Source organism: Chenopodium quinoa, unplaced genomic scaffold, assembly GCF_001683475.1.
Source record: "Chenopodium quinoa cultivar QQ74 unplaced genomic scaffold, ASM168347v1, whole genome shotgun sequence".
NCBI classification, from domain to species: domain Eukaryota; kingdom Viridiplantae; phylum Streptophyta; class Magnoliopsida; order Caryophyllales; family Amaranthaceae; genus Chenopodium; species Chenopodium quinoa.
The window spans coordinates 498,901-514,580 of record NW_018743518.1 but is presented as its reverse complement, the minus strand read 5'-3'; the positions used below and the strand labels follow the sequence as shown (position 1 = coordinate 514,580).

The following is a 15,680-nucleotide window of genomic DNA, read 5'->3' as shown; positions in this document are numbered from 1 at the left end:
TCTTCCCACAATACTCCACTCATAACCTTTTCATTTGCTCAAACTGCAAACAAAAAAAATACAAACACGTTAAAATTAAAATACACATGTAATTCAGAATATAATAAAAAATACTTTAGAACATTCCCATGTAATTTAGAACATAATCAGATTAACTTTAGAACATAGACATCTAACTTACAACATAATCAGAATTACTTTAGAACATAATCAAGTAATTTAGAACATAATCAGATTAACTTTAGAACATAGACATTAAACTTAGAACATAATCATAATTTTTCGATTTTCCATTTTTTTTTCTATTTTCCAGTTTTTTTTTGTCGATTTTCCAGGTTTTTTTTTAAATTTTTTTTTCAAGTTTTTTTTTTATTTTCCAGTTTTTTTTTTTGTCGATTTTCCATTTTTTTCGATTTCTTATTTTCAATTTTTTTTTTTCGATTTTCCAGTTTTTTTTTTTCGATTTTTTATTGTCAAGTTTTTTATTTGTTTATTTTTATTTTTCGTTTTTTTTCCAATTTTTTTTTTCGATTTCAATTTTTTATTTTTCGATTTTTTTCTCTGTTTTTTCCCTAATTTTTTTCGCTTTTTTTTTTTTTTTAGTTTCTAGTTTTCATTTTCAATTTTTTTTTTCAGATTTTTTTTTTCTTGCTTGAGTTTTTCTATTATTGGATTTTAATTTCAAATTTTTTTTTTTACTATAATAGAAAACTTTAGAACATAATAGAAATATTAGAACATAATAGAAAACTTTAGAACATAAGGGAAAAATATAATAGAACATAATAGAAAACTTTAGAACATAATAGAAATACTTTAGAACATATGGATAGAAAATGTTAGAACATAATAGAAATACTTTAGAATATAAGGGAAAACTTTAGAACATAAGGAAAAAATATAATAAAACATAATAGAAAACTTTAGAACATATGGGAAAACTTTAGAACATAATAGAAATACTTTAGAACATATGGAAAAACTTTTGAACATAAGGGATAAATATAATAGAACATAATAGAAATTTTTAGAACATAATAGAAATATTAGAACATAATAGAAAACTTTAGAACATAAGGGAAAAATATAATAGAACATAATAGAAAACTTTAGAACATAAGGGAAAACATTAGAACATAATAGAAACTTTAGAAAATAATAGAAAACTTTATAGCATAATACTTTAGAACATAATAGAAAACTTTAGAACATAATAAGAAAACTTTATAGCATAATAGAAATACTTTACAACATAATAGAAAATCTTAGAACATAATAGAAATACTTTAGAACATAAGGGAAAACTTTAGAACATAAAGGGAAAACTTTAGAACATAGTAGAATACTTTATAACATAATAGAAAATCTTAGAACATAATAGAAATACTTTAGAACATAAGGGAAAACTTTAGAACATAAGGGAAAAATATAATAGAACATAATAGAAAACTTTTGAACATAATAGAAAACTTTATAGCATAATAGAAATACTTTAGAACATAATAAAAAATCTTAGAACATAATAAAAATACTTTAGAACATAAGGGAAAACTTTAAAACATAATGGAAAACTTTAGAACATAATCGAACTATATAAATTGAACTTTAGAACATAATCGAACTATATAAAATTGAACTTTAGAACATAATTGAACTATATAAAATCGAACAAAATCAACAATGAAAATGATAAATCATAAAATAATAGATAAAATAATTCATGCAAAATAGAGAAAATAATCATTTCCCCAATTCATTCCCCTACTCCACCAGCTTGCTGCCCTCTTCACTCCACCAACTCACATCAAGCAGCCCACTCGCAACACCCCTTCAACACCACCCGAGCAGCCCACTCGCAACACCCCTTTAACACCACCAACCGTAATTAGTTGCTGCCCTGCACCACCAGCAACACCAACAACAATTATTCTGCCACCAATTGCAGCCAAACCACCAACTCCAACAGCACACTACCTTCCTCCGCATAAACACCACCATTTGACACCACCTTCGCACCACATCTCCAGCAACAACCGCAATAACCACCTGTGCACCTCCTTCAATGCCGTAATCAGCCACCTATTCACCCGTCACTCCTATCCCGCAACAACCAATTAACCACCTTCATTTCAAGTAGATTATTGGCATCAATTATAGCTCCATTTTCACGACAATCCTCTACCCCACAACAATTGAACAAAAATTGAATTGAACAAAATCAAACAAAATCGAACTAAAATTGAACAAAAATCAAAATATTAGCAAAAATCGAACTAAAATTGAACAAAAATCAAAATATTAGCAAAAATCGAAAAAAAAAATCGAACTATATAATTTGAAAATCAAAAATAGAAAAGAAAATAGAACAAAAAAAAAAAAGAAAATAGAACAAAAAAAAAAGTCGAACAAAAAAATAGAAAATCGAACAAAAATAAAGAAAATCGAACAAAAAACAAAGAAAATCAAACACAAAATAAAGAAAATCGAACAAAAAAAAAAAGAAAATCGAACCAAAAAAAAATCGTACAAAAAAAAATAGAAAATCGAACAAAAAAAAAAGAAAAACAGTTCGAAAATTCGAAAAGAAAAACAAAAATTGAAAAGAAAAAAAAAATCAACAGTTCAAAAATTCGAGCCCAATATTTTCGAAAATCAAACTCAAAAAAATCGAAAAGAAAAACAAAATCCACTTCAACATCATGCTAATTTAGGGAGATTTTTGGGGTTTGAAGAGAGAGAGGAGGAAAGAAACGTGAGGAAGAGAGAGAAAATTTTGGGTGGTGGGTAAGGGGTTAGAGGGAGGATACGTGTTTTAATCTGAACCGTCCGAATTAATCTAATCCTACGGATGAGATTGATTCTTATATAACTAAGGTTCTTATATAAGGATGGGTTATTACCGGATTCCTCCCCTATATATATATATATATATATATATATATATATATATATATATATATATATATATATATAAACTAATGTCTTGAAATTATGTATTAAGTATGGAGTACATAGTATTTTTTACTTTATATACCATTAAATTTGAAGTCAAATTTATAAACCGAATAGGTGTAAGAGTTTGCAACTGGTAAGAAAAATGTTGAAAGTAAGGTTTACCAAATTTACAAACCTACCAATTCTTGGGATTATCAAACTTGGCTAAGCTAATCCTAGAAATTAAAGTGAGTACACGGGAGATAATAAAAGTGTGTAAATTAGGTTGACAAATGCACACAACTTGTCAGAATTAGGAAACTATGCCACTCTATTAGTGTTTCGCTTATATTACGTACCTATATTATAATTATCATCTTACAAACATATCAATAATTTTGTCAAAAATTGTTTTTATCTAGTTATATTTGTTTTAGTTTATCTAAACTTTGTAATTTGAACTATCATATAATTCCTTTTAGATAGCCTCAATAATGGTTTTCAAAAATTAATTATCACGCTTCATTCCTTATTAATTGTTCGTTTTTTAATTGAAGAGTATTTTTGACAAGTAATTTAAATGACTTTATAATTATTAAAATAATAATTGGCAATTTGGTGTAAACCAAAATTGTAAGTTTGTCGTGTTCACTCTTTTTAAGTTGTCCTTTAACAAATATACGGATTACATAATATTTTTAATAGAAGTAATGGTGAATGTTTGATATTGAAAAGTGAAAACATTTAAATTTGAAACGAATGGAATGTCTTAACGTACTATTCGCATCCGAAAAAGAAGAAAAAAAAAATATATTAATCATCCATATATCACATGCTAATTTGTCATTTCATAGATATTACAGCCTAAAGCAACTATTTATACATAACATAATAATGTTCCGCTAATCAGCTCCTTATATTCAATTCACGTTTAAACATAGTAAGTAATTAGTGTGTCGTGTAGGCCTAAACATCTAGAAAATTACAAAAGTTATGTTTATTTTGTTGTAATTGTCTTTACTTGTAGAGATCATTTTTTTTGCTTCTAGATACATAGACAAAGTCAGAATCTCTTTTTATGTTTCTTGCTTTGTTCAATTAGTAACATAAACCTAACCATGCGTGTTATTAATCCATGTTTTCCTCCAAAATTTCATGTGATTTTCTTACCACATACTATATAAAATATATCTATATATATAGAAGGTTTTCCCCTAAGTTGTGTACTATTTATTCATATAAAAGTGGACTAACCATATGATTCCTAAGGCTAGGAATGTCGCCCTTCTTATGGCGCTTCTCCTGATGTCCGTAGCATTCACGCATGCTGGGCGATCCACACCTCGGTTCTTAAGCAACAAGCTGCAGTGTTCAGAAGTGCCGTTTCAGGTGAACTATGGTTGTATTTAATTTGAGGTTTTTGTTATGTTGATTTATTCTCTCCCTTGTATAAATAAATGTTTATGAACTATTCGACGGGTTTTGAAGGATAATGGAAGGGAGCCAAAAGAAGATAATGAGAAATGTGAAGGATTATCAGAAGAAGAATGCTTAATGAGAAGATCTTTGCTAGCTCACACAGACTATATCTACACTCAAAAGCTAAAACCATGAAGAATTTTTAGGTTATTCTCTTGCATGCATAGATTGTTTTCATACCTCGCTTTGTGCAATTTTCTGTTGACCGTTGGTTAGTTGAAGTATTGTATAATCATTTAAAATGTTCGCCTTTATACAGTATCAGTTACATTGAAATGTACAGCTTCCTCCTCTCCTAAATGGTTAAATACTACACATTTTAGAAGATTCAACAAACATTACAATTATATTGATTAATTTCACACGACTTGGCGTAGTTCTTTCTATTTCTAATACAATGCTCACTTAGTATAGGATATATAACAATGATTATGATAGTCTTCTTACAAGTCAAATCCACAACAATTCGTACGTTCATTAGTATTGTTGCGTATAATATATATTAGATGTAGGGAGTATATGGTAACATGAACGTGCGATGCACTACTTTTTTTTTTTTTTTTTTTTTGAAAAATATTAGATATAGGGACTATATGGTAATATGATAAGAGATTATATTGTTTTAGGTAATGCTAAAATTGGAGGTAAGGGTTATTGGTTGAGAAATATTTAGAAATGTACTCGTGGATTTATATTTGTTAATGTTGAATTGTTTATATAGCTTAAACTTTTTACAAAGGATAACCTTAGGCCTCAAGGAGTAAAGGATTGCTTTAAGTTATAATCATTTCACACATGTAACCTCAAAATTTTACTAACTTCAATTAAGGAAATAATCACAACTAATGGCCGAAAATATTTCCATTTTCAATCTAAGGTATACTAATTTAAAACCTTTTATCAATGGTAGCCCTCTATTTATGCTTATTTTGAATGTAACCAGTTTTTATTTTGATTATCAATAGTAATCCTCTATTATTAAACACTTGCATGCATCCGTTGTTTCTTTTCTAATCAATTTCTAACAAGAATGAACATCTCTTAATCTTAGAAGCTAAGCTAAGCAAAGTAATTCACCAAGAAGCTATAAAAAAAAAATATTCTTGAAATAGTGGAGTAGAAGTAACGAGAACAATTGGTTCACACTTCACACCATAACCCCTTTCAAAATTACGTGTTAAACTGTTAATAACTCCTCAAAATTAATGCTAATTGCAATTACATGTAGTTTCTCTAAAATAGTTCATGCCTCTTCAATTTCTTACTTTATCCTTACAACTATAATAAGATACTACCCAAAAAAAAAGGTATATGTATATTATGGGAAATCAATTGGACAGCTTTGTGGGAGTAATAAAGTCTAAGGTAAAAGCCCTCAAGAAGATGAAGTCACCTTTGTCATTGAAGAAAAAGAGGAATTACAATCGTAATTACATCAAGATGGAAAAGAGTGCTAGTGTTAAGGTGGCATTTCGGACTAAGAAAGCTCGAAAACACATCGATAAGACACTAGAAAAGGCCGATAGCAGCCCTGGCGAAAGCACCATTTCCTGATATAGTATTTACTTAAGTCGTAAATTATTTCATGCACTCGGAAATATATATCCAAGTGACTTAAATGGCGTTTCCGATCCAGGCATCCAATGTACAAGTATATGCATAGATTGGAAAAAAATGAAGAGAATGGAAGGCTTGTTGTTCGATCTGTACACTCTCCGGTTGTCCACTATGTATGTTAAACCTTTGAAGTTAATGTCTATATATTTTGTCAATATTTCTATGTAAACTCGTCTTATCTATATTTAGTTCTGCAATGTATTCTTATAAACGATATTATTAACGTAGTATTTCGTTGAAAAATAAAAGGTTTGTACAAGTCAAATTGACTAGACTTATGGATTGGACAATTGCATTGATTATATAAGAATCATATGCTAGAAAAAACACAGGTTTAAAGTCAAGATAACTATAAAGTTGTAATTTGAAATTTTGTTCTTGGACTAGTTCCAAATGCCCCGGATTATTACATGATGAATAATAATTATGCTTAAAATTTACTATTTATGATATCTCATTTTATTTATTAGATTGTCGTTATAAAATAATATTATTGCAATAGTAACGTAACTCTCTCTCTCTCTTTTTTTTTTTTTTTTTTTTGACAGTGGGTAAAATGTGTTACAAAGGTCAAACTACCCATACTTCCTACAATTAACGTAACTCTCTTTGAAAGGGAGTACAAATAACTTTTTCAAAACATATAAAGTACGGAATATATGCAAGAATGCAATTAATATTTCCATAGTGTGGACTCATTTAGTATCTGCCCGTTGTTGGATAGCCAATTAGACTATTTTAATTATATATAGATATATATATAAAAAAAAAATACAAAAAAAAAAAATACAAAAAAAAAAATACAAAAATAAAATAAAATTCGATTATATAATACGTAGTATATATTATAGAGAGTATGATGATGATCCATGGTTCCCTAGTTGACAACGTCCTCAGTTCCAACCCACAAAAGTCCACGACCATTATAACGTGTAGAGTATTTTGACCGCCATTAATGTCGACGTATCAACAATTCAACATATATTTATTCAGAGCTAATTATCTTCCAATACAATATTTTTAATCCCCTAATAATTAAGACCAATGTAAGAAATAAAAAAATATTAAGAAAAGTCTCAAAGTTAGTCAAAGTTGTATTAACAAATACATAAAAAGTAACACACGATTATACAAAATTCATACATGAAAGGATATATATAGTTCCGTTACAAGTCTAAACTCACTTGTATATCCACACTATCACTAACCAAAAAAGTCATAACGACTGTCGTAAATTTTTAGAGAGAGAAAGTGAGGAATTCGAGGAAAGAAATGGCGAACCAGTTGGGAAATCTAATGGAGACGATAAAATCGAAGGTGAATGCATTGAAGAAGAGGAAGAAGTCAAAGAAGCCTTACTTGAAGATGGATAAAAGTGCGAGTGTTAAGGTGGAAATTCGCAGTAGAAAGGCTCGTCAACTTATTGATAAGACGCTTAAAGCCGCTGATCAACCCAGCAAGTTAAGCCTATAATTTTGTTTAGTGGTGTTATTTATCGATCATAATTCATATTATATGATGTCGTTAGGGGTGGGACTTCGGTCTGGCGGTTCGGTTTGACCTCGGTTTGAGTCGGTTTCGGTTTGGAGCGGTTCGGATTGAAACGGTTTAGTTTAGCTGTCGGATCGGTTTGGTTCGGTTTGGGTTAGTCACGGCTCGGTTTGGTTTCGGTTTATTTCTTTGCGGTTTAAATTCGGTTTGGGTCATAAGCGGATCGGTTTATAAACGATTCGGATCATGTCGGTTCGGTTTGATACGGGTCGGTTTAGGCGGCGGGTTTACCCGGGTCAATGTCAGTTCGGTTTACAAACGGTTTGGATCAAACCGGTTTGGTTTGAAATGGGTCGGTTTAGGGGCGGGTTTACCCAGGTCAATATCGGCTTGGTTTATAAACGGTGCGAATCATGTCGGTTCAGTTTGAAATGGGCCGGTTTAGTGGTGGGTTTACACAATCCAATTGGTTCGGTTTATGAACGGTTTGGATCATGCCGGTTCGGTTTATAAGCGGTCTGGGTCATGAATTCATGATTGTTTTAAAGATCGCGTCATGACCATGATTTAATGAGTTGATACTTAGAATACGATAAATTGATAATTAAGAATGTACAAGTATTCAATTAGATCGATCAACAAGTGTTTTAAACTTTTAAGTTTTAATAATCATATATGTTTATCGATTATACGGTTTATACCGTTATACGTACATACCATGATACCAACGAGACAATGATAGTATGATACCAATCGTACATTCGTACCATATGATATACTCATATACATAATACATATACTGATATACATTAACAATGTCGTATTGAATCAATTTCAATTTCCAAACTTTGCATTTCTTATAATTTATAAGTTAAACGAGATTAAATGGATTAGTTATTTACTTATTTAGTTTGTTACTTTATTTAGATTACTAACTCAAACAACTTGATAAGTTAAATGGACGTAATCACAAAATCACTAAAGTGGTGATGAAATCATTATGCAATACTAATGTACAAATAGTCAAATACATAACAATTAAATTGAATGCCCATGAAAAACAATGGTTAGATTTCATTACTTTATTAGTTATTAGTTTATTACTTATTAGTTACTAGTCTTATTAATTAGTTTATTACATTTAATGTCACAGACTCACATATATAATGATTTATGTTTACCGGTTAAACTTAAAGAGGATGTTCAGTTTAATTATGAGTTTGATCAAGTAGGTCGAACCACAATGACATACATTAGATAATTTAGATTCTATTCACAGTCAACTTGATAGCGTGCGGTATATCAAATCTACTAACAGTATTGCCAAATTAAATGTATATAATAGCAAACTAGCTAGTATGGTCGGATCAATATCAAATTAAATATATTTTTCATGGCAACAGACATGCTACGTACATTGAGAATAGTTTCGGCTATTGTTTAGTTAACGGTTAAACATGAAAGATAACAACATCTGTACAAAAAATCATTCGTTCATTGTCGAAATCTTTTGTAATGCTCTAAACTAAACTCATTCAGACATCGGACCCAAAAAAACTTACTACATTAGGATGATTTGATGCATGATGTAAAATCTAACCACCCAAAAAACTTAAAACCCTAAACCCTAAACCGATCATATATATTAATATATAGTTGATTAATTATATACATATAGAGATGATAGATATTGATGTACATTAACTATGTCGTAAACTCGTAATGAATCAATTTCAATTTTGAAACATTTGCGTTTCTTACAATTTATAAGTAATAAATTACTTACAGTAATAATAGATTAATAGTAGTAGTATTGTAATAATAATAATATTAACAAAAAATTATACTAACAATAATAATAATAATAACAATAATAATAAAAATAACAATATTAATAAAAATAACATTATTAATAACAATAATAATAAAAATAATAATAATAATAATAATAAAACCTCAAAAGTCAAAAATTCAAAATAATAATAATAAAAATAAATAATTAACAACAATATTTAATATGTTTAAAAAAATGAACGGTAGTATAAAAAAAAAAAAAATTAAATAAAATAATAATAAACGGTTAAAAAGACCTCGAAAAGAACAAAACAAAACAAGACCGTTGGATGTATGAAGATTCTAGATCCTTAATTACTACCAAAAAAAAAAATTGAAATGAACGGTGAGATATTGAGATTGGAAATGGACGGTTAGATTAGGGGAAGAAGTTTTAACCTAACCTAAACCTAACAACAGCAGTAGCACGCCTCATTTGATCATTTCATCATAATCTAAACGACTCTCTCTCTCTCCTAACTTGCTCCTCTCCATCTCTCTCTCTCCTAACGCCTCTGAATCTCCTAACTTTCTCACACCTCTGAATCTCCCTCTTCATCATCTCTCTGCATCTGAATCTCCTTATTGGCGAACGGTAAGGTATTTTTTCTGTTTTCTTTTGCAATTTATGTAATTGATTAATTTGTTCTTTTTTATTTGAAGTTTTAATTTTTTTTTTTTTTTTTTTTTTTTTTTTTTTGTGTAGATCTGTCTTATTCCTTCACGGTATAAGGTAGTTTTTCTTTTTTCTTTTGCAATGTATAATTAATTAATTTGTGCTTTTTTTTGTTTTGAAGATTTAATTTTTTTTTTCTTTTTTTTGTTTTTGTAGACCTGTCATACTATACTCACGGTATAACCGTATAAGGTATTTTTTCTTTTGCTATGTATAATTAATTAATTTGTGCTTTTTTTTTTTGAAGTTTTATCTTTTTTTTTCTTATTTTTTTTTTGTAGATCTGTCATACTATACTCAGTTACTCACGGACTCACGGTATAACCGTATAAGGTATTTTTTCTTTTTTTTCTTTTGCTATGTATAATTAATTAATTTGTGCTTTTTTTTTGAAGTTTTAATTTTTTTTTTCTTTTTTTTGTAGATCTGTCATATTATACTCACGGTATAAGTGTATAACCGTATAAGGTATTTTTTCTTTTTTCTTTTGCTATGTATAATTAATTAATTTGTGCTTTTTTTTTTTTTTGAAGTTTTAATTTTTTTTTTCTTTTTTTTTTTGTAGATCTGTCATATTCTACTCACGGTATAAGGTATTTTTTTTATTCTTATTCTAAGTTTCGATCTTTTGTTCATTAATTGTTCTGCAATGTATATTTCGTTATTTTGTGCTTTTTTTTTTGTGAAATTTTATTTTTGTGTATATGATCATGATGTTGAGTATATGAATTTGATGGGGGTTTTTATGGTTTATACTATATGATACTTGTATAAAAAAAAACATATATTACAATTCAATGTAACATGTAGTTTTAGTTAGTGTTATGTTGTGTATTTATGTCCCAAATCCCAATTTAATCCAAGAATTGTTTGTGGGAAGTATGATATGAGGATTTTTTTTTTTGTTCAAATTTAGTTTTTGTGTGTGTGTGTGTGTGTTTTTTTTTTTTTTTTTTTGGAAACTAAACTCCAAGTAATGGACTATAAAATAATTGTGCATTTGTGCCTAATGTCATACTTTGTACATTCTGCCTAAGTCCAACATTTATTAAATGGGCCTAGTTTGTCTGAGGCCTCTATTAGTTTGTTACCATTACCTCAGGAAAGTCCAGTGAAATGTATACTTGTCTGATTGGCTTAAAGTTAGTACATAAAGTTAGTATACTTGTATGTACTTAAAATGTATACTTGTATGATTGGCTTAAAGTTAGTACTTAAAATGTACACATATGTCAGTCACATGAGACAATGCATGCTTAATTGCTCACTATTAGTAGAATCTGTCACTTAATTTGGTACTTATAAATGTTGTTTTTTTTTTGTTTCAGTCATGTCTCGCGAGTATGATGAATTTGACTATGAGAGGCAATCAAATTTTGATACTGTTAGCTCTCAAGCTGCCTCTGTCCCGCTTGATGATGCTAGTAATACCGGCACTATCAATCCTTCTGTTAATAAACGTCAAAGAACCGCAGGTATATGGAAGCATTACACTTTTTTTGTAAAGACGATAGGTAATGAAAAGGTAGATTATGCTCGTTGTAATTTGTGTGGCAAAGAATATAAAGCACCTGGTAAAGCGGGTACTTCAACTTGTAGAGCTCATATTAATGCATGTTTGGAAAAGCATGGTCTCCAGTCCGGTAACGAATCACAATTTGATCAAAAAACTTATTTACAAAAGTTTGCTAAAGCTATAATCTGCCATGCATATCCTTTAAATATTGTAGAGCATGAATACCTTAGGGAACTTCATGCATATTTGAATCCTAAGGTGCAGCATGTTTGTAGAAAAACTATGTTAAAGTATGTTATTGCTGAGCATGATAAATATAAATCCTTGTTGCATGAGTCTTTGGCTAATGTTTCTGGTAGTGTTAGCTTTACATGTGACTTGTGGACTGCATGTACTAACCGAGGCTATCTCACTTTGACTGCTCATTATGTTGATAACAGTTGGTCTCTTAGGTCTAAAATTTTAAATTTTAGATATTGTGGCCCTCCCCATACTGGTGTTGAGGTTGGAAAGTTTGTGTTTAAACTGATTAAAGAGTGGAACCTTCAAGGTAAGGCTTTTTCAATGACCGTTGATAATGCTCGTTCTATGGATGTTATGGTTGAATATTTGAAAAAAGAATTAATGCAATGCTCTCCTCTTCCTTGTAATGGGAAATTCGTTCATGTTCGATGTTCAGCTCATGTTTTAAATCTTATTGTTCAAAGAGGTTTAAAAGAAGTTCATGAAAGTGTTGAAAAATTGCGTGAGGTTGTTAAATATATTGATGCTTCTGATTCTAGATTAACTCAATTTGAGAATGCTTTGTCTGAGTTAGAATCTGCTTTTAATGGCAAGTTATGTCTTGATGTTGTGACTCGTTGGAATACCACTTATACAATGCTCCGAAAAGCCTTAGAAGCTAAGGATGCCTTGATTCTATATACTAGTAGGTTTTTGGGTATTTCTTATAGACTTGATGCTGATGAATGGGATACCATTCAAAAAATTTGTGATTTCCTTCAGCCATTTAATGATATAACTGTGTTATTTTCTGGTACTGAATATCCCACTTCTAATTTGTATTTTGTTAGTGTTTTAAAAATTGAGTACGCTATTACTCAAGCCTTTAAAGACCCTAAACTTGCACCCATGGCAGCAGTTATGCTTGAGAAGTTTGAGAGTTATTGGGAGGATTATAGTTTGATACTTTCAGTTGCTATTGCTCTTGATCCTCGTTATAAGTTGTTTCGAGTGAGACATATGTTGAACTCGTTGTATAATGATGAGGCATGCGACGAAAAGATTATGATGATTAAGGAAGCTTTTTATGACCTTTATAAATTTTATTCTACTGCATCTAATACAAGCTGCAGAAATCCTGCCTCTTCAAACACAGCTCAATCTGAAAATTCTAATCGCACGTTGAGATCTCAAAATATGTTCACGGTATTTATGTTATACAATATACTCAATATTAATGGTAGTCTTCTATTTTTATTTGTAATGTCATAATTTAACTTTTATAATAAAAAATCTGTTTCAGTTGCGTGAGGTTGATGACGAATGTGATGATTCAACTAGATGCCCTCTGGCTGATCTTGAGGCATATTTGAATGGACCTCGTTCGCGATTAATTCAAGGGGAACATTTTGACGTTCTCAAGTATTGGGAATCTCAAGCTTCTTCTCTTCCTATTTTAGCTAATATGGCAAGGGATGTTTTGGCCATTCCTATTACATCGGTGGCCTCTGAATCTTCTTTTAGTTTGGGTGGTCGTATTTTGAACAAATATAGGGGTAAACTTTTGCCAAAGAATGTTGAGGCATTGGTTACCACCCAAAATTGGTGCCGTGGTTATCAAGCGGATGTTGAGGAAGACGTCCTCCTTATTGGTAAAGAGATTGAAGCCGAAAGTGCTTCATCTGCATAACTGGTATTTGTGTCTCATTGTGGTTTATTTTATCTTGAAAAATCGTTGCCCTTGTCATTTATTTTCAGACTTGCTGGCAGCATTTTTCAAGACTTTTAAAATCGTTGCCCTTGTCATTTATGTTGAGACTTAAATAGTTAAATGTATTTTGGTACTTGCTGGCAGCATTTCTCAAGTTTTTATTAAAACAACCATTGCTCAGTGATGTAAATCTGAGAGCAATTTTAAAAAACAAAAGCTATAATTTTGAAGTTGCTTGAACTTGTTATGAGCTGCTGCCTGCTGGTAGTGCTTTTGCCTTTTGGTTGTTGTCTCTGCTGAGTTGTTGCTGCTGCTGTTTCTTATGCTTGCTGCTGTTTTGTTGCTGTTGTTTCTTATGCTTGCTGTTTTAATTTTTCTTGAATCATCGTTGCCCTTGTCATTTATGTTGAGACTTCAATGTATATGTACTTGCTGGCAGCATTTTTCAAGTTTTAAGTTAAAACAGCCATTGCTCAGTGATGATACGATAAACGTAAATCTGAGAGCAATTTTGAAAAACAAAAATAAGTTCCTGCTGAGTCCCTTCTGCTTATATTATTCTTTGCTTCTGATAAGTTGCTGATCTGTTATTGCGTGTGCTGGTTCCTGCTTGTTGCTGCTATTTCCTCTGCTCTTGGGTGCTGTGCTGCTGCTTCAAGATTCTGCTTCAAGATTCTGCTCCCAAATCACTCACATTCTCACTCCTCCCTTCATCTTATCATGTATCATTTTTTGCAACCCTAAACTTGATGATATTTCAGTTGATAAATCTGAAATCTAATCTGGGTAGTAGTGATAGTAGTTTCATTATGTATTGGTATATGTATTGTGAATTTTAATCAATGAAAATGGTGACTTTTTTTAATTGCTTGTTGATATTACTCTAATTTTAATGTTATTTATCTGCTGGATTTGTGGTAATGTTATGAAATAATTGTGGCTACAGATTTGGGATGCCTCCGTATTTATTAAAATTCTTTTACTTAATATCTGGTTTAATTTAAGAAAAGCTAAAAAAAATGTGTTTTATAAACATTTTAGTCCTCCCTTTTACAAAATACTTGTATAAGAAAGTTTTATAAAGTGATAATGTGAATGATTGTACGCCTTATTGACTAGTACAGTAATATTCTAATGCTTATGCCACTTGTGTAACGCAATCTCATACATCTCCAATCTTATGTTACCTTTGAGGCTTTGAGTGTTATTGGATGATCATGAATATCAAGGAACAATGAAGATAATTTATGTGGACTAGCATTATTACTGGAATGAAAATGATACAATTATACAAATGATATATCTTGTAATTAAAATAAATAAGTAATCTAAAACGATATTAATAATGTCGTTGGCCTAGATCTAGGTGATATAAACCTTTTTATAAACCTAAGCCGTTTGATTAGATCTACATTTATTAACATTAATTGTATTTACTATTTAGCCACTTAGGTTGTAAATAATTCAATTTGAATTAAGCAGTTTGTAATCGGATTAGTTTAAACAGGTTGCGATTCGAAAACAGTTCGATTTTAACGGTTTAACGGGTTATGGCAGTTCAGTTTAGACGGTTAGCGGATTATAACGGTTCGGTTTATACGTGCGGTTTAAACGGTTTCGGTTCATAAACGGGTCGGTTTAAACGGTTAGCGGGTTACAAATGGTTCGGTTTAAACAGTTTTTTTTTCGGTTTAAACGGTTTCGGTTTATAAACGGTTCGGGTCATTAACGGGTTTATAAACCATTCGGTTCGGTTTCGTTTCGGTTCGGATTTACGCAGTTTGGTTTGTTATCGGTTTACGGTCCGTAACGGGTTGACATTGAGCGGTTCAATTCGGTTTCGGTTTGATATTGAACGGTTCAGTTCGGTTTTCGGTTTGTATTTATCGGTTTATAAACGGATCGGTCCGTGATGGTTCGGTTCGCTAACGGGCGGTTTCACGGTTCGGTTTGAAAAGTCCCACCCCTAGATGTCGTATATATATATTGATCGATATAGTTTGGTGTAATAATAGTGGTATGGTAGGATCGAATAACAACCTCTCTCCGATAACTTTATAGGAGGGTTTCAATAATTGTTCATCTTCTCAATATAATTCTTGGACTCTACAACGAGGCAAGTGAATTTGCTCTCGTTAAAATACCAATAATTTCCGAAAACTAGGTTCTTTAATACGGAGTATATACAAGTACTACCTCCG

The 15,680-nt window shown here is 30.4% G+C and overlaps 2 protein-coding genes across 2 annotated transcripts; both read left to right on the top strand.

Moving 5' to 3' along the window:
* Positions 1–4,574: 4,574 nt before the first annotated feature.
* LOC110739991 lies at positions 4,575–6,295 on the top strand. The gene has a single exon (XM_021920474.1). It carries the CDS (start codon positions 5,725–5,727, stop codon positions 5,965–5,967), a length of 243 nt encoding a protein of 80 aa, XP_021776166.1. The 5' UTR covers positions 4,575–5,724; the 3' UTR covers positions 5,968–6,295.
* Positions 6,296–6,561: 266 nt separating this feature from the next.
* Positions 6,562–7,727, top strand: LOC110739932. The gene has a single exon (XM_021920410.1). The coding sequence runs from the start codon at positions 7,303–7,305 to the stop codon at positions 7,501–7,503; it is 201 nt and encodes a 66-aa protein (XP_021776102.1). The 5' UTR covers positions 6,562–7,302; the 3' UTR covers positions 7,504–7,727.
* Positions 7,728–15,680: the final 7,953 nt, after the last annotated feature.